A 19,501-nucleotide genomic window follows, 5' to 3' on the forward strand; every position below is an offset into this window, starting at 1 on the left:
CATCTGAGCAAGTATGGGTGCTTTCCTACCAGAGCTGAAAGGCTTGGCAGATATCCTCTGGGTACAAGCATGGCTCAGCCTGACAGCCACAGGGGGACAGTCCTGCCCCCTGGGGACCTGCCAGCGTGAGGCATGGCCCCGAGTGGACCACAGAAGTAGCCCCACAGAGACGTGCTGCAAAGCCAACCCTTGCTGCAAAGCACTGTGCCAGGGGTGCTGGACACCCTTACAGGAACAGCCCCCTGAAATGAAGCACCAGCCACCATCTCACTTCCTCTGTCCGCGCTGCCTATCCTTCCCCAAATACTTCCCCAACGGCTTCCCCCAAGATTGTAAAAGCCAAAACCAACAGAAGAAAAAGTGAGGTGTAAACCCGTCACTGCGGTGGCAGATCGGCGTGTTACGGATTTCCCATGTCAAAATAATGGATCAAAACTCAAGCTGCTGCCCGGGCTCCAGAAGGGCACCACTGCTCCTGCCCATAGATTACGTTCGATGAAACTGAGTTAGTAGCGTTTTTATCTGTCAATTAGGAACCATGAAACAGTTATTAAATAGAGTCAGAGCCCTCCTTGCTGCTCTCTTGGGCAGTGCAGGAGACACATAACAGCCTGTAATGAAGCATTAAGCAGCAGCAGTTTTGTTTCTGATAGGATTGGAAATGATAAGCCAGCGAGGCATGGCCGGATGGGGGGAGCAGGTCTCTGTCTCAGTGGCCACATACCAGCAGCAGCTATGGGGAAGATCAAGACTGAAATTTCTGCCCCCTTTTCCCAAATAAAGTCTTTGCAGGACTGCCACCTCGCTGCCTCTGCTTGCTGGGGGAGAAGCGAGGGCCTGAATTTAATTATCTGCTTTTCCTGGTGCAGCTCTGGGTGATTACCATGGAGCCAGGAGGGCCTTTGGCTGTGTGCAAAGATGTTACCCCAGCCCCTAGGACAAAAAGGGCTGGTTTGAACAAGCTTTAAGAGATAGGGACTGGGCTGTCCAAGGGGATGGAGATAACACAGGCGCAATCCACTCTGGAGGTCATCAGAGTCCAGGGGATGCTGTCACTGCCCTCCCACCACACATGCAATGCCCTATGGCATCTTTCGGCATGCTGGCACAGCCTGGGGCCGAAGCTGTCCCCCAGGCCAGATTGGAACGTCTATCTGCCCTCAGGGGCTCTCTGCCCAGGATTTGGCACAGGGCAAGGCCAAATTCTGGGCAGAGGGGTGGTGGTCCTGGAGGGAAGCAGATCCCAGTGAGGGGGAGAGCACTATCCTAGCACGGGAAGGGGCAGAGGTCTGAGGTCCCAGGGCCAGTGAACACACTTACCCATCTCCTTCCCACCCCTCCTGTCTCAGGGCCTGGTAAGCCCCTGCTCTGCCCTGGCAGCTCTGCACCCACACCAGCCCCAGGGTGCCCAGAAGGGTGTTTGCTCACCCACCCACCGTCAGGGACCCATCCCCTCCCCAGCCAGTGCAGGCACGCCTGCAGGCAGTGACTGTTTGCAGACAAGGGGACACCCAAATGGGGATGGGGCAAACTGTCCTCCCTGCACCGCACCCTGGTGAAGACCAGGGATCTGGCCATGCCAAAGGGTTTCACACATTTGTGGCTGCTCTGCAGCTTGTTTGCTTCCAATGGAAACATGATAACAGCAGCAGTTTTGTTGATTCTGGTGATTTTAAATGGAAGGTTGAGTTTCCAGGGTTTTTCCTTTTGGAGCTCCCTCCAATTTCATTAAAAACCTCGCCAAACAAAAATAAAATGAGCAAAATCTTGAACCCAAGCACTTAATCCTCTAACTTCCTGATTCACCAAAAACTTTCAGCTGGCTCTGACTTCTAGGGCATTTTTCCAAAGTTGGCAGCGAATAGCAAAACCCATTCATTTCCCCTTTCCGGGCATAATGCTTAGAAATCTGAAAACTAGTGTCTCCCAGTGCAACAAGGGTATCTGCTAGCTCCTTCTCCAATTGCCAGCCTTCAGAGACCAGGAGGGAAATGCACCATGGTGTTATGCTGGCTCATTACAAGCCAACACCATCCACCACTCACTCTCCAGGGACTTCGCAGAGTGTTGGTGTTTGCAAGATATAAAGGGACTCCCAGACAAGTTGCACTGTTGCACCTCTGTGTCCCAAATCCTGCCGCCATGGCATCCCCGCAGCACAGTCTGCATTGCCTGGCCTCGAGGCTAAGCCCCCTTCTTTCCTTCCAGCCATGCAGAAATGAGAGGGAGACCTCAGCCAGGCAGAGATATGTGCTCTCCCTGCATGGAAAAACGTAGCTATAGTAACAAATCGCTCAGGGCTCCAAGGCAATGACAGACAGGTTTCAGCATGGCAGAGGGGAGGGATGCTGGTACCCCAGTGGGTAGGATGCTGGAAGAGGAGCACAGAGGGGATGGTGATGGGCACGCTTCCCAGGAGAAGCTGCCTCCTTCTGCACTCTCTGCCCTGCTGTGTGCCCATGCCATGGGCATGTTGTACCAGCATGGGGCTCTTTAAACCTCATGGACAGACGCAGACTTATTGGGTGTTGATGGCTACCAAGCCATCTCCAACATCTTCACCTTGCCAATATCAAGAAGATGCCCAGGACACGGCAGAAGCAGTTGTCCCCAACCCGTCTGGGGAACAAAAGGGGGGGAAAACTTGAAGTGGCAGAAGCAACAGCTGCTGTAAAAGTGAAGGAAACCACAAGACAGGAAAGGCACAGAGCTGTGCCTCCAGAGACCAGCACACCAAGCCCCTCTGCTCACCTCTGCATTGCAAGCTGCTCCCTTGAGCGGCTGCTAGCTCAGCCCTCACGCACGGGAATGGGTTGGCACCCAGGGCAGGACTTCTGCACCACAGTGGGCTGCACAAGGCTTGCAGGCAGCAGGGGAGTCCGACACCACCCAGGCTGGATTTCATTCCAGCTCCCACTGGCAGCTTGCGTGCAAACCCCTGTTGTGGTTCAGTATCGGCCAGCAGGGTTGCTGTGGCGCAGCTGGGGTGGGCTGTGGAAGGGAAGATGCAGCGGGGACAAGAGAAATGGCAATCCCTGCCTATTCTGGGTAAATGGCAGGAGGTTTCCAGCACCCTCCTCACCTCGACTGTGCCAGCAAGATGGCCAGGAGGGAAGGCCATGGTGGGTTGCTGGAGAGAGGCACATCTGTATCCAGTGCACCAACATCAGGACAGGGGGTAAGGAGCAACCCAGGTGGTTCTGCCCACTCTAGCCTGAGGAGGATGCAAAATTAGGGCTAAATGTAGCCCAGGGTCCTTACAAAGCACCTACCACCCTCAGCTGCCTGGGGACCTTGGCTTTTGCAGCCCCGCTACAGCAGGATGCTGTCCTCGCTGTACCTCTCCAGCACACATATAGAGGCCCCAGGCTGTTTCTCAGGGATCAGCCTCTGCTTTCAGAAAGCAGCCCAGTGGCGAAACCAGGCTGGAGCCTGCTGCTGGTGCCACAGAGCTGCCCAGCCCAGAGACAAAGCCAGGGCAGGGATGCAGACAGGAAGACCCTCGGGGCTCTTTGCAGCAGTGGTGAAAGGGCTCTGCAAACACCTCCATCCCAGCGTGAGCATCCTCCGGCTGGCAAGAGGGACTGCTGCCTGACCAGCTCTTCTGCGCCTGCTTCACACCTGGGAGGGATTCTGTGGGCAAGGGGACGGAAGGTGGTCAACCCCTCCTCCTTGCACCTCCATGGCTTCCCTGAAATTTGCCCAGGAACAAACTCTCAGGGATTAGCAGTGGCCACATCCTGGTGAGAACAATATTAAGGGATTATGAGATTAGAAATACCATTTATGCCGAGAGGAATAACTCTAATTCTTATCTGATTGTCTACAGATGTCAGCAATCAAAGCACCTCTTTCATGCAAAGCAGGGAGCACTGCTGAAGCAATAGGTGAATGAGACTTGGCCCCCTCCTAGCAGGAGGAGAGCCAGCTCCTCCTGCCGATATGTGCCCCAGACTGTGTCTGGCAGCAGCCACCAGCATGTTAGCTTCCTTAGTGTGTAAAAGCTGCCCTGCGCTGGGCCTGCATCCTCCTCCACTGTGTCTCTGCTGGGCTGCCTGCCCTGTACAGGCTTGCCCGTGCCTGCTGCCTGCAGGGTGCTGGTGGAGAGCCTGGGGTGGTATGTGCTGCTTTGCCCATGAGCAATACCAGCCTGAAACCCCACATCTCCAGCTCAGTTGCAAGCCCACCATGGCCCATTTGCTACCCTGGACGACCAATTCCTCCTGCCTGGGCTGTGTTCCCCTGTGCAACGTTAGCACCTTTGCGCAAGGAAGCTGCACTGCATCCTGCAGGGTGCCCAGCATCCCCCGAGGGATGCATGGCTCTTGCTGCTCCTGGAGGTGTCAGATGGCTTCAAAAAGAGACAAACTAACACGGTCTCACCCTAAACCAGTGTGCTGCCCCGCTGCACTCTCATGGACTGCCTTATGCCCAGTTGGAGGGGCCAGGAGTGCCGAGGCTGGAGGTGGCATCGGCGGCTCCGTGGCATGACTGGTCCCGGGCTGGCTGAGCACTTTGTGCCAGCTCGCCTAGGGAGGCAGCTCCTAATGGGGCAGCCTGGGAGGCTCTGCCCTGCCATTAAGGGAGGTAAGTGCTTCTGGGTGTGCTGTGCCAAGCTCTTGTCTGCACACTGGAGGCAGAGGTTAGCGGGGAGCTGCTCACGGCTCCCTCCCCACTGCCATTTGATGGCACATTATCTCCATTCGGCTCCTAATCAAAAGCTCTCTGTCAATCCCTCGTTCGGAGGAGGGCTGCAGGAGCTTCTCCTTCACGCTAATGTCTCACATGAGTCTTTCCTCCCTGTCTCCCTTCCCCCTTCCCTTTCTCAGCTTTGAGCCATCTCATCCCATTTTGGTCCATTTTGCTTTTCTCCCTTCCCTGTGCTTGCAGACACCCTGGTGCTGAGCCACTGCTCGGCTCCTCCTGGCTGGGAGCAGGGTGCACACAAAACTGAGGCATCAGGGAGCCGGGATGGAGCAGGGCGAGGAGCCGTGATCCTCCTGAGCTCTGCAGGACTGCTGCCGACTGTCCCCTTCCCAGGCATCTTGCTCCAGGGTGCTAGTTTGCAGCTGCCCCCAGTGCCTTGCTTAACCTTCCTGTGCTGGCCTGAGCCCTTCAGTACTGCAGGGAGCACGGCTGGCTGAGACATCTGGAAAGCCACCATCGTTCCCATCTCATCACTGTCCCACAGCATCCTTGCACAGGGTTGGACTAAATCAGTTTAGACCCAACAAGGGCAGCTCTGCCCTTCCCCACCTCCCTCATTTTGCTCCTTATAAACTCTGCTCTCCTGATGTCTTTCACGCCAGATATGAGCACCAGTTATCTCAGAAGATGCAGGGGATGAGGGACACGGTCTCAGCCCCGTCCTAAGCAGGGACATGCAGCATCCTCCAAATGCCCCACAGCCTGTTGTGCTGCAGGTTTGTCCTCACAGCCCTGCTCTGCACCGCCAAACACTTGAGTCACATTATCTGACAAAAGAAACAGCCACTGCGAGGCTAAATCTGCAAGACAGGGATATGCACCTTCCTTAACTCACCGACTTGAAGGCCACAGGAGAAAATTAGTTCATCTCACCTGACCTCCTGGGTTGCACAGGCCATTACGTCCCTCCGTGACTCCTCTATTGAGCCCAATAACTCGTGTTTGACTGAATCATCTTTCAGCAAGGCAGCCAGCCTTGCTCTGCAGATAACAAGCGACAGAGGAGCCGCCACTGCTTTTGGCAGTTTGTTCCGATGCTTAATCATTTTTTCTATTAAAAATATGAGCCTCATTTCTAATTTGAACGTGGCTGCGCTCAGCTTCTAGTCATTGGCTCTAGTTATGGCTTTGCTTGCTGGTTTAGTATACAGTATCTTCTCCGCTTGGAGGTAATTACCAACGGGAGTCAGGGCATCCTTCCAGTTCCTCTTGAAGCCACTGAACAGACTATTTTAAGTCTTTCTCCTTTCAGCAGTTCCCCCTGCTCCCTTTGCATCTTTCTTTACTTTCCCTGCTTTTCCAAGGTCCTTCTCAAACTACTCCTCCCTTAACATCCCAGGACCAATCTACAAGGAGGTAAAATTGTCTCTTTGTTGGACTTACGCAGCATTTGGCAGAGCTGGCTCAATCCTGGCTCTGAAAGCCCCAGAATGGTCTTTTTGGCCATCCTGTCCCAATGCAAACTCACAGTTTGGGGTGTCTCCATCCTGGCACATTCCTGCAGGATGTATCTTCTGTGCTCTCTGCAATTTTGCTTGTTTTCATCATAATTAAGCCCTGGAGGTGTGGGGCAGCACAGACCTCACACCACCACCAGCACCAGGTAGCTGCTCTGCTTGTGCCAAGTGAGAATCATCTCTGAGTTCTGCTCTGATCCACCACTCACTGGGAGACGGGGAAGCGAGAGAACGGAATGCAGCAAAACGATGCCTGCAATGACTATGTGTCGCAGCAGCTTTGCGAGCTTTTTAATGCCTGTGAAAAAGCCTACCACTCTTTTTCACTTCTGAACAAAACCCTCAGCATCCCCCATGGGCCGACAGAGCAGCCCCCGCACCACTATGGCAAAAATCACACCCACAAACACTGCCTTGGCAGCTAAAAAAATGAGTAGTGTTTCACCTCCTGAGCCTCTGGAGGCAATGGGAGCACTGTTGGTGTGCTTATGCTGCTCCAGCAAAGCAAGCCTCAGTTGCAAAAGCCAAGTGTCACCACCAGCACTTGCAGCAAGGAGCAGCCTGGTGCTCTTGCACAGTCCTCAACCTAGCAGCATTTTCCCACCTGCTTTGCATTAATGTGAATAGCAGGGGTGGCCACTTTGCATTAATGTGAATAGCAGGATAGCTCCCTCCATGCTCTCTTCTCCAGGAGGAGTGCAGGGATCTGATTTTGGACCTTATTTCACCACTTACGTCCAACGCAGCAGGTCAACTGGAGATATGGGAATTTGCCCTCTCTGGAGGCTTCACAGTTCTGTGTCCCTGCTGCATGCCAGGAGCTGCTGCAGGGAGCAGAGAGAAGCAGAAATAAACCCACATGCTGGACAGCCATGCTCAGCCAGCTCTGGCTTGCTTGGCCAGACAGTGGGAGGAGAAGGGATGGAAAGAAGGGTTGGATGACAAAGGCTGTGGCAGAAAGGGGAGCATGTGTGGACATTGCCCATGGGTGATGTCTCCAGGCTGGCTGCCCATGAGTTGTCCCACTCCACAGGGAGATGCAGGGACCCAGTCCTTTGTGACTAGAGCACGCTGCTTCCCCAGGGTGGGCTGTGGCGGGTCAGAGCCCTGGGGTGGGGGGAGCCCAGCCTAGCACAACCCAGTTGGGAAGCCATGTAGGGTGAGGAGGGCACTGAACCACTAGTCTGGTTTCTAAGCTTAGTTGTGCGGCTTTGGGAAATCGCTCGCCAGCCTGTGCCTCAGTTTCTGCTTCTTCCTTTTCATGTAGGCTCTGACCTCTCTGCTTCCCACCGAGCTGGGGCTCTTCTCCCTGGCAGGGAGGGGAATGGGAGGTGGCAGGGGCTGTCCTGTGTCTCTAGCGCAGCACTGGAGTCCGGGTCCCTGGGTTTCAGTGAGGGCAAGGGAAGAAGAGGAGGAAGAAGCTGATGAGGCCGAAGAGCCTTTGCAGAGGGCAGCTGCACCTGGCTGGTGACTCAAGTAAGTCAGGCACAGAGGGAAGGGGGAGCAGCTTGGGTCCAAATGCAGAGAGCAGAGAGGAATCCAGCACCAAGGACTGAGTGTTAGGAAATCAATCGGGAGCTAGAAAAGTGCCCTCAACAGCCACACGTGAGGATCCCCTCTTTGCAAAAGCACATTCAAAGTCATTGCACAGTCTTTCAAGCACGCTGGGCCATGCAACCACACTGCTGCACACACAGGGATGCTGCAGCATGCAGGTAGCGATGCACAGGTACACACAGGCAAGTCGTTGTGGCCCGAACCAACAACTGCACAGACACCCGCATGGGCACCTTTCTGCCCAGCACCCTCTGCTCTGTGCTCAGACGCTCAGACAAACACCTGTACACCACCGGATCCTTCGGGCTCTCACCTTGCCACAGGGATAGGTTTGAGAGCACAAACCACCTTGCACACTTCTCCAGGAGAAGTGTGTTTTGGGACCTGCAGGCCATGCCATCAGTGTGTCCCCCACCATCAGAGGCAGGGATTCAGCAAGGCAGCTATTGCCCAGAAAAGTGAACGGCACCACATCAATTCCAAATACAACAACAGACAGCGATTCCCAGCCTGTTCACCATGCACACAATGTATTTCACAGCTCCCTGGCTCCAGCCTGCCTGAGTCCCCAGGCATTGGCTCAGACCAACACAGGTTGCACAGCATCCAGAAAGCAGCTGAAAGGCAGAGAGCTGCTTGCAGCCCTCTGCTTTCTTCCCTGACTGAGAGAACATGGCATGTGCACCCATAATACGTGACAACCCATGCTGCACAAGGCTGCTCCTGGTGGAAGATGCACTGAGTTTGGAGTGTGCTCAGCATGAAGCCACACAAAATATAAGACCGTGGCAAGGAAAAACATCTGGGGTTGGGGGTCGTCAAAACAGGGCAGCCCAACATGAGCAACAATACAGCACCAAGGTCTCGGCTCTGGCTCCTAACCTCCCTGTGGTTTCCTGGCATTGACCCACTGAGTGATATCCTGGCCTCCAGAGATGGACAGCAGCAGCATCTCCTCTCGCTACATGTCTGAGCTCAGCCACAGAGGCCATCAGGCTTCCCCTGCAGACCTGACTCTGGCCCAGCCCTGGTTTTGTGGTCGCTCTGTCCTCCACATCTCTCAATTGGGGCAAACTGCAGCACTGGGGAGCCACTGCTGGTCCCTGCTGCATGACGTTCTGTGCAGGCACTGTTGGGCTCCAGCTCTTCACACACCCAGAGTGAGACCAAATTTCCCCATGCTGCTTGGCACAGCAGGTTGTCATTACTCACTTGCTTTTGGCAAATGCCCCGCACCCCTCTGCCTCCCCTGCACCACCAGCAGCCAGGCTGCCCAGTCTGGTACCCTGTGAGCTAGCAGGGAGAGGGATGAACGGCCTGCCGTTAGCCACATCTGTGCTTGGCAGGCTGTGCACGGCTCCTGTCGGTGCAGAGAAGACCATCCTGGAGAGAAAACAAGCAGCCATCACCCTAGGGATGGTATCTTAAACCATTTTAATTAGGCATTTTGCTCCCCCTCCCCACCATCCCAGCTCATGCAAACACTGTCTTGTTTAGTTGGCAGCAAATGATAAAGACCCCCAGGGAGCAGAGAAGGGGGAGAAAAGGGACATCTGTTTAGAGTATTTCTACTGCATGGCTCTCCCAGGCTATTTCTATCTCTTCTTGTCAAAATTTATCAACTGCGTAATTGTTTAAACAGCATTAAAGTGCTTGGAGCAAGAGCAACTGGAAATTGTCCTGTAGTTGCCTCTGGTACCAATGCTGACAGCTCAGGAGGGGACTGGGGAGAGAAGGGATCCATCGGGCATGGGAACCCTCTGACTCCTTTTCCGGGGGGGAGACACCACCCTGTCCTGCTAACGGGAGGGAAATAATCTTGCTTTATTCCCAGCACCCTTCCCTGATTTCCAGACCCAAGACTCTCTTCCCTCTACTCTCCTCCCCGCCCTGACCTGCTGTTAGCACACATTTACTCTGCTAAATTATTTACAGCAGACGCACCGGCTTGAGAAACCATAGCTAATGACAATGTCTTTAACACTGAAGTACACTGGATCCTGCCCTGACCCTGCTGAGCCCTCGGCCAGGACCTCACTGCCTGCCTGGGCCCCACCATGGTTCCCAGCCACCACCAGCAGTTTCAGAGAGGGATGCAGAAGCACTGGGAGCTGGGAAAAGATAAGGATTCGTTGCTGCCTGCCACCTCCTCTCTTTCCAGGCGGGAGGAATGCGGTCACAGAGGATCCCCACTGTGGGGGTCTTCCTGTCCCTGGAGAGACTACCTGGCCTGCGTCCCTGCAGACATGGGCACATGTGGCCAGTGACAAGCAAGAGCTATTCCTCATGCTAGTGACATCGTCAGGGTTTCTTCTTCCAGCACCGTCTGGGAAGCAGACTGTGATTTTCTTAAGTGACACAGCCGTGTGGAGCTGTTGAGTGGAGAAGGAAAAGCAGCATCCACATGTGGGGCATCGACCCCTTTGCTCCTTGCCCCATGGCTGCAGTGACAGGAGGTGGCCGGTCCCTCCCCTCCCAGTTCCCTCGAAGCTGGGGGTGGCAGGAAGCTCACACCAAATATTTTGACAAGGGGCACTTAAGAGGAGCTGAGACAAAACCCTTCCTGGCACAGAGGCCACCCAGCCCCGGGCATACCTAATTCCAAGCACTGCAGAGCAGGGGCTGTGGGAAGCTGTTTAGACTGGACTTGGGCTTCTTTAATTACAGGGCTGGTTTTGTCATGTTAAGGAGGATAAACAAACCTCAGGAGAACGGGAGGAGGCTGTGCTGCCATCCATCCGGGACACGGGATGCTGGTGCTGCATGCAGCCTTTGGCATTCGTGCTAGGCAAGGACAGGGAAGGATTCCCAGGAAGCTGCCAAGCCCCAATGCCCTTTTTCCTCTCTCCAGCCCAGCAGCTGCTGGGACAGGGCAGGGGGCAAGAGCTAGGCTGCCCCCCGCCCCATCCCATGAGTACATCCCCAGCCCTGCTGTAGGAGGGGATGCACAGGGAGTCTCTGGGCTCATTTCGCATGCAGGTCCAAAGATTGGGACCCCGCTGGGTGCTCACCAAGAGGGTTCTTGCACCTCGAGCACCCTCACTCTAATGGACACTCCATCCCTGGCTCTGGCTGGTCACCAGTAGCCCCCAAACTCCCCCACCTCCACCCTGGGGAGTGGGCTGGCAAGGGGGTGACCATCTTCTCCACTTCTTGGTGCCCTCATGCGATGCAACGCTCCTGCCATGACTCAGGTGAAGCTATGAGCTCTCCATAGCACCCAACCTGGCATGAGCTCATAGGTCAGTGGGATCAAGCATGAGGCCATGTCCCTTCAGGTACCTGCCATGGGACATAAGAGCCTGCATGCATTGGCCATCTCCCAGGCATGCTTTTCCTTCTGGCAGGAGCTCTGCAGGCCACAGCATCGGCGAGGCCAGGGCAGAGCTGCCGATGCTGCGGTCTCGTGCTGCGGCACCTAATAAATGCCACGTGCCGCTCCACTCGCCCCACCGCTGCACGCTCCTCGCTGCCCCCGGCTCCCCCGCATGAAGCAAGGGGCCGCAAGGATGGGAGAGGGGATATTTTTATTGTTTCTGACACCGGCTGCCCCAGATTATCATATTTTACATAGTGAGCCAAAGAAGCATCACTCTGCTATGCTGCAGCTGGGCAGGCTGCCCAGCCCAGCAAGGGAAAGGACGGGAGGAACGCAGCGGGGCGCGGGTGTGTGCATGCGTGGGTGCAAGCGTGCGAGTGCATGCACACGCGGGCCATGGGGCATGGCTTCATTCAGCCCTTCCCGCTGTGGCACGGCAGCGTGCATCCCGCTGGATGGGGCGGAAAGGTCACCCGCTGCCTGCAAACGTGTTTGTTTTTCTAGTCCAGCTCCTAATTCGATTAGGAATAATTGCATTTGGGAGTGTGGTGGGGGTTTTTGGTTGGGTTTGGGGGTTTTTTTTTTGCCTTCTCCTTAAAAAGCTGGGATGGCAATTTGCATATTGTTACCCAGCGTGCTGTTCCAGCTCCCAGCCAGGCCAAGACCCAAAAAATGGGCACAGGCAGCAAAATTTGTCCATTGAATTTTCCCAGCCACAAACAAACAACTTGGCATGGAAAGGCAGTGATTGGAGAGCCTGCATACCTCATGAAATAAACCCGAATTTTGATGAACGAATGCAATCTGGTTGACCTCGTCCATAAGAGTCTCTTTCTGTGGCTCTTGGGAACCAGGAAGGTGATGCTTGGCTGCGAAGTCTCCCAGGGCCCTTGCAACTACCCAGCCCCCAGTGCTGCAGGCATGTAGGGAAAAATCAACCACAACCATAGCAACAAACCCAACAGCTTTGGGGTGCATCTCCCTATGCTGGAGTATCAGCAGCCACATGCTTAAATTTATTAGCTCCATCCCTGCCATAGATTTGGTCGAGGTTAACCTAGTCCTGCCCCAAGCACTGCTTGGGCACAGCCTTGGGGCTGACCTTGCACAGGGCCATCCCCAAGGGGCAGGAGCACATTTGGAGGGTGAGAGGGATGAATCGCAGGGGCAGGCGCTGCTCTCAGCCAGCTGGCCCTGGTGCTGGGGAACGGTCGCAGTCATGTTTAACTTGCTGCTCTCGAAATAGCCTCAGTTTACATGGCTGCGGGAAGGGATTGGATAAGTTCATAGGGGAAAAATCCATCAAAAGGGCTTTTAAAAAAAACACAAGCCTGGCGTCACAGATCACTGGCCACAAGCAGGGAAATATCTGCACGCGCTGACCCTGAGCCCATGCTTCTCCATCAGCAGCCGTGCCAGCCGCAGGACCACTGCCCTGACTGACAGCACCCTGCCCTGTGGCAGAGGCATCCTTGCTGATGGCTTGTTGGAGCCTGCCAAACCTCTATTTTCCCAAGACAGCATGTCTCCAGTGCCCTCCTGCAGTTTTTCCCACCAAAACAACCAGTGGAAGCAGGTAGGCAGACATTGGTCCCCGGCACTGCCTTCTCCCACTGTTTAGCCAGTGCCCATCATAGGATGCTCACACCTGCCCTGGTGCTGCATCCCTCTCCTGGGGAGCTGGAGGTATACGTCTCACATTGAGAGGTTACCTTCTTTGTTTCTTCTTCATTTTGGATGGATGAAAAAGAAAAAAAGTTACAAAAACAACAACAAAAAAAGATGCAAACTGCAGTCCAATCCTCCAGTTGCAGCTGGAGCCCAGCTGGGAGGAAAGGGACTTCTAAGACAGAGAAAAGGGAGGCTCTGATTATTTATTAGTGGCCGATGTTTGATCGCTTGCTAATCAGGCTAGAGAACACACTCGGGCTCTCCCTGCCTCCCTGTTCACATGTGGTTCCTGTTGCTGTGCCCCTTCCCCCCCTCCCTCTCTCTGGTTTTGCTTTGTTTGTGTTTCTGTTAATTTGGTTGTTTTTCCATGTCGTTTTCCGTCAAACCGCATGTTTTTTCCCCTTTCTCTCGCCAGCCGCTGCAGTGACAGACATGGAGGAAGGAGGCCAGCCTGGAGCCGCTTGCCCACTTCCAGTGCCTTTCCCACCATCATCTGGGAGGCAGCAATGCCCATGGGGCAGGGCTGGGGCTGGCACCTGGCGATGAGCCCCTGCGCCGCCACGGCAATGCGGAGGGCAACTCCAGTGCCTGCATCCTGACTTGTGTCCCTGCTGCTGGAGGGGATTTTGCTGTCTTTCCTCTCCCAAGCAGACCCCATCCCTGCTGGCACCCCAGCCCACCAGGCAGCAGCCTCGTTAGGCAGCGGGCAGAGCGGTGGGGGGCCAGCAGCACAGCTGGCAGCGCTTGGGCATCCCCAAAGCTGGGCAGAAGAGTGAAAGCAGAGGTGCAAACGGGCAGAGCCGCCGGGTCAGGATGGAGATAAGCAGGTTAGAAAGGGACAGAGGGACGGGAGTGGAAGGACAGACGCCAGCCCTGGCTGCCTCCCTCCCTCCCCTCTTTGCACACAAGGCCTCCCCGCTCCCATGTGCGCTCTCTGGCTTCTGGCAGCCTTTCCGCCGCGCGTTTCCACTCCTCTCTGGCCCATTAGCAGTATTTTTATAACATTCTGTAATGCACGGAGCCGTGTGCCAAACCTCAAGAGCACATTATTTCCCAACGTCTTTGTTATATCCATCCCCGGGCCCTCTGGCCGCGTGTTTCCAAATACAGAGCTGTGGCTCACGGGGCCAGCCGGGACCCCGGCGCCGTGCTCCCGGTACCCGGAGCCTTCCCCTCCCTCCTGCCTGCTCCTGGCGCTCAGTCCTGGGCTCAGGCCAGGGATGCCTGGTGTGCAAAAAGCCCCGGCCCCATCGCCTGCTGCTTCTGACCACGCTCAGGCATCTGCCACTCTCCAGGCTGCAGGGCAGGTGATCCATTGGAGATAAACACAGAGCATCCTGGCTCTTCACCTCATGCTCAGCTGCCTGAAAAAAGGAGGCAGAGCAACACGTTGCTGCTCGAAGTCTCCTGGAAGAGGCTGCCCTGGAGAAGCACGACCTTCCCCAGGGCCAGTTTGTGCTCAGGATGATTAACACCTTGGAGATGGGTGATCTGGGACCCTTAGAGATAAGCAAGCCTGTGGGTCCTTCCTCCTCTCTGAGGTGGGCTCTCCATCTGTTGCCCACCCCATCCCTGGATGCACATTGTTCCCACCGTATGTGTGCCGGTGTACCCACCTCTGCAAGGGACGAGGCAGTCTGGCTACCACCAGTCTCTGTGGGGTGCTGCTGGGCTCCCAGCCACAACCCCCATGATGTGGACCTGGGTGTCAAACCCCACCCCAAGGACCAGATGAGTTACCCATGTTCTCCCGCCTGCCTGCTGAAGCACACCAATGAGACATGTTCACGCACTTTGTGCCTTTTGCACCATTACGTAGCATCCTGGCCCCTCCAGCATGAAATTCCCACCCCAGAAATCCCCAGGTCCCCCTGCAGCTCTCCCCCCACATCCTACCAGAGCTCCCTGGTCCTTGTGGGCCAGAGCCATTATGGTAGACACCACTGAGAGAGGTCCAAAGGCTGATGCCGAAGCTCCCCCATCCCTCCCAGCAGCTCCCTTTTCAGCACAATCTGATCCCCTTTAGCCATTTCTTAAGCCATGTTCCAACTCTCGTACTAATCCACATTTTCTCTGGTTTAACTCATAATTTCCCATGTGGCATCATAGCAAATACTTCACTGAAGTCAAGACAGATTACATCGACCACATTTCTGGGCTTAGGAAATCAGTTCCCTTATCAAAGAGAGCTATCAGGTTAATCTGGTGTGATATATCCCTGGCAAGTCCCCCTTGTATTTTTCTCCCATTTTCCATTTGTCTCCACGTCTTTAATTGCTCCCTCTTCCAAGTGCGCCCTGCGGCCCCGCTGTGCTGTGGGGTCACGCTGTCTGATCAAGATTTTTCCTTCTCTCAAGCACAGGAGACACGTCCCCTCTCCCCACAGCACTGGGTACCGCCACTGACCTCTCAGCTGCTAATGAGCCTTGCTAACGAACAGGAGATGAGGAGATGTTCTCACCTGGGGATGAGGTGCTCCCCAAGACTTCAATGCATCATTTTCTTTGAAGGTGCCTCCACAACAGAGGACCATCTCCAGGTTTTATCCTCCCTCCTCTCCCCCAGCCTGGGCTGCCCTTGCTCTCAGCATTGCTGCTCAGAGTTCATTTGGTATTGGGCTTTGCCGAGCTTACCTTTAATCTCCTCTGAAACCTGGCTGCAGAGCCAGCTCCGCTCTTCTCTCCTTGTTTGCTCCATATTTATATGGCTAACCCCCCCTTTTCATTTCCTCTGCAAGGTCTCGCTCAGCTTGACTCCTGGCAGGTCTCCCTTCATCCCTGTGCTCGCTGACCCCCGTGATGGAGCTTGCTTTCCTAATTGACACTCTTTCCTGGTCCTCTCCGCTTCTCTGCTTCTTCCCCACACCCTTCCTGCGGCGTTGTCAGCCCAGGAGCACCCCTGCCTCACTTGGGGTGCATGCTCCAGGTACTGTCACTTATCTAGTGAGATCCCCGACACTTCTCCATCTGTGGCCCCCAGCCCCTCAGTCCTACTGCCATCATCTTTCTTGTTGCCCCAGTAAGAGAGGAAAATGCAGGCACAGGCCTGTTTTCATTTAACTTCCCAAGCAATTACAACAAAACAAATCCAAGATCCCTCAAACCCCAGGGCTGGGATCCCAGTGCGCTCAGCTGCAGCAGGGATGCTACCACAGGGCCATGGTGCAAACCTCCCCCAAGCCACCCATCTCCATCTCCATCAACATGCCCATGCCCATCTGCATCCCCTCCTGGGATGCTCCCAAATCTTCTCCTCTGCAGCAGCCTGCACACCTCCAGGGGATCAATCATGGCCTGCAGAGGCAGGAAAGTTGGGGGAGGTGCAGGCAGGGGCTGCGGGTGGCAGCACTGGGAAAAGAAACCTCGTGGAGAACATTAAATTAAAATCCAGGCAATTAAATTAATTACCACTAAAAGCGTCTCACCTGATTAGTTCCTTGCATACTTAATTGTGTTAACAACACCGGGCATTCACTTATTTATTTGTCACCTTCTCTCCTGGGGCTGGTGGCCCCTGCAGTGTTCAACCAGGCTCCTCAGCTGCCCAGTGCTCAGGGGGGCTGTGAGCCTCCAGCAAATGGGAACACACGGTAATAGGAAACAGCAGGATTTGGGCTCTAACGCTGAGCCATTCCCATGGGTCCCTGAGCGGATTGACAGGGATTACTATTAGTGAGGTGCTTAGCAGATGGAAGAGCCATTGCAAAGTCACGGCGATGCCACAGCTGCACAGGAGGTAGTTGGAGGCTGCAGCCCCCTCCCCTGTCCCCTTTTTTCCTCCAGATCTAGGCTGCAGCCCTCCATGCACTGGCACAGCCTGGGACCTCTCCTCAGATGGGATCTGCCCAAACACAGCCTCCTCCTGCTGCCACCTGCACTACACCCAGCTCCTGCGTTCCCTGTCTCCAAAGTACACATGAACACCTCCTCACCCCAACAGCACAGTTGAGAAGTCGCTGACCCATCTGTCACGGTCTTTTTGCCTGCCATGCTCCCAGCCTTGACACCTACTCGCTGCCCTGCGCTGACTGCTCTCCCCTTGCGTGCTTCTCACATTGCCTTTCAGCTTCTTCCAGCACCCCTTCCTCTTGGCCCATGTGCCAGGATCCCTCCCAGCAGACCCAAAACCATGAGTTGGACACCATGCAGCATCCCTCAAACTTGGATTTCCTCAGTTGACCCACAGGTGCAGTAAGCCCCTCCTGCCTGATTTGCAGGGCTTATGCAGCCCTCAGCTGGTCCTCCTGCAACCCTCTGCCCCTGGACCACGGTCTAGGTTGGAAACATCACTTTGGCTCTGATGCAAGGTGCAGAAACTGAGACAAGGAGCAGAGAAAGGCTCTGCCGTGCCCTCCAAACCTGGGAACGTACGGCTACCTACAGGATGCATCCCCACCTGGTGGCAGTCCCCACTGGTGCCTCACAGCATCCTCCACAGCAGTTACCATCCCACAGCCAGCTCTGCTGGCTGGTGCTCCCAGACACCCACTGCTGCCAGTTGCAGACTCCGTACTGTGAAACACACAGTTGCCATCAGCTGTACAAACACAGCAGCCCACCGAACACACAGCTGCTATCAGCTTTCAGCATCATGTGAAATATAGCACAACTCTTATCTCCCACGCCGAGACCTGTGAATCAGTGCGTCTCAAGCTTAAGATATGCAAAATGCTGGGAAACGTGCAGCTGTCCTCCAACATGTCTGTGCACAGAGGCTCCTGCAAACACACAGCAACTGCCACCGCCTTTTGGCTGCTCCTCTGAAACAACCGTGCTGCGGGAACCCCGGCCAGGACTTCTCCCTTCCTGCTGCAATCCCCTCTGACAGCTCAGCCCCAACTCTTTCCACCTGCAGAGATGGTGGTCGTGGTACTGGGCTGGATGCAGAGGCAACATCCCTTCTCAAATTGTTCCTGGGGCATCATTTAATCTACTGGCTTTGATGCAAAGTTTGGGGCAGGAGGGGCTGCTCCCATCCTGCTCCTGGGATTAGTATGCCACAAGGGGCTCGTATGGCAGGGTGCACCAGGCAACTGTATGTATGGAAAGTATAGGGGTTGGCATGGCAGGAGGGGGCTGTGAGGGGTCAATATGGGAGCAGAGAGTGTGGCTCTGTCTCCTTCAGTGTCACATGCTGGGGTACTCACTTCCCACCCTCAGGTAGGTCTGGTATTTCAGGTGCCAGGAGGAACCCTCATAGCAGGAGTACTGGCCGCTCTGTGTCAGGTCGACTTTCTTCAGGATCAGGTAGGACCCGTTCAGGTGGGACTCATCGATGTCGGTGCCATTGGCTGTCCAGGTCACGGCTGCGTCCCAGTCCATGGAGCCACACTTCATGGTCACGTCCGCGCCTACCCGCTCATACTGGATGTGGCTTTCTGTGGGGAGAAAGAGGAGAAAAACAGGTGAGCTCAGAGCCCCATGGGAACGGCTGCCTTGGCAATAGGATCTTACCATCATGTCTAGGAAGTGAGAGAAGGACTGGGGCATGGACTGACACTGTGTTTGTGGCCAGGTTCTCCTCCTGGCCCCGATAATGATTCATTTTAACCTTAGACTAGAGTGGATCAGCTGGTAAAGACCAGGGGATCAGGACTCATGGACCAACTCTGTCTCACAGGATGCTTTCCTCTGACCTTCATCTTGGAGGAGACATGTCAGGGCTGCATGTATAGCTCACCAGCCAAATGCCCCATGGCACAGCCAAACACTCAACACCAGCAAGTCATTGCCACTCCTGTATCTACATGACTTGTTGCAGGATGCAAACCAAATGCGTGCATGAGAAACTCCCAGCAGAGAGATGACAGAGCCCCAGGACTTATCACCAGCAAACGTGAGTTATTTACTAGCAGAGGTGGAAAGTAGGCCCCTGCCTTTGCAATTCCCTGCCCAGGAAATCAGGTGGGAGGATTGCGACCTACCCATGCTGGGCTTTGGAAAGAGGCAGCTGCTTGGTGTGTGCTATGCTGTTTGTCTCCCTGCCTGGCTTTTCTTCTCTCTCTGCAATAACATGATGCCTTGCTGAGCTGCTTGATTTAGCAGCTTGTGAGTGGGGCAATACAGCTCATTGGGCACCAGCTGCCTAATTGAATTTTCTCAGGTTTCTGGACAGGAGCTCGAGCTGACATTCATTAATGATCCTTAGCAACTGAATCTTTCCTGTGCTGCTACACTGGCTGTGCTAAGCTGCGTGTGGCAAGGATAAAACCATGTGTGTGTGTGTGTGCATGACACAGGGTGAAGCAGGACAGGTGGATGAGCAGGGGATGAGGTTCCTTCAAGGCTTCATCAAGCCTTTGTGCACAGACAAGGGTGGTTCAGTTCTCAAAATACTCCTGGGTTTCAAGAACACATTTGACAAGGTGCCTCCCAAGGAAACCAAGCAGCCCTGACACATGAGGAAAGTCCTTGCAAGGATTTATAGCAGCTAAAGGTCAGGAGACCAAAGGTGAGAACAAGTGGTCAGACGTGGCAGTAGAAGACGTCACCAGTGAAGTTCGACAGAGATCAGAGAGGGATCTGAGCTGCCCAACACCCTCATAACTCATGGGGAAAAGGGGATCAAGGCAGTGAGAGGAGACAGTGTGCTGCTGAGGCTGTCAGGGCAGCCAAGTTACAGCTGGGTGCAAAAGCGCTGCAGAACGATCTCATGGTACAGACCCCCCAGGCCATAACAGTGTGTCGATAAGCGCCCAGGGATGCACACAGGGCAAATGAAGCCTTGCTTCTCCTACCACTCATGGCTCCAAATGAGCTGCAGCCTCCATGGAAACATCTCTTGGAGACAT

General features: G+C 54.8%; 1 protein-coding gene across 5 annotated transcripts in view; it reads right to left on the reverse strand.

Moving 5' to 3' along the window:
* CNTFR (ciliary neurotrophic factor receptor) overlaps positions 1 to 19,501 on the reverse strand; it is a 212,790-nt gene that overhangs the window by 42,837 nt on the left and 150,452 nt on the right. For all 5 annotated transcript variants that reach the window (XM_049794489.1, XM_049794488.1, XM_049794487.1 and 2 more), the window contains one exon: positions 17,858 to 18,088. In XM_049794489.1, coding sequence (XP_049650446.1) covers positions 17,858 to 18,088 — 231 coding nt within the window. The remainder of the gene's footprint in view (positions 1 to 17,857; positions 18,089 to 19,501) is intronic.

The sequence above is a fragment of the Accipiter gentilis genome, chromosome Z (assembly GCF_929443795.1).
Source record: "Accipiter gentilis chromosome Z, bAccGen1.1, whole genome shotgun sequence".
NCBI classification, from domain to species: Eukaryota; Metazoa; Chordata; class Aves; order Accipitriformes; family Accipitridae; genus Astur; species Astur gentilis.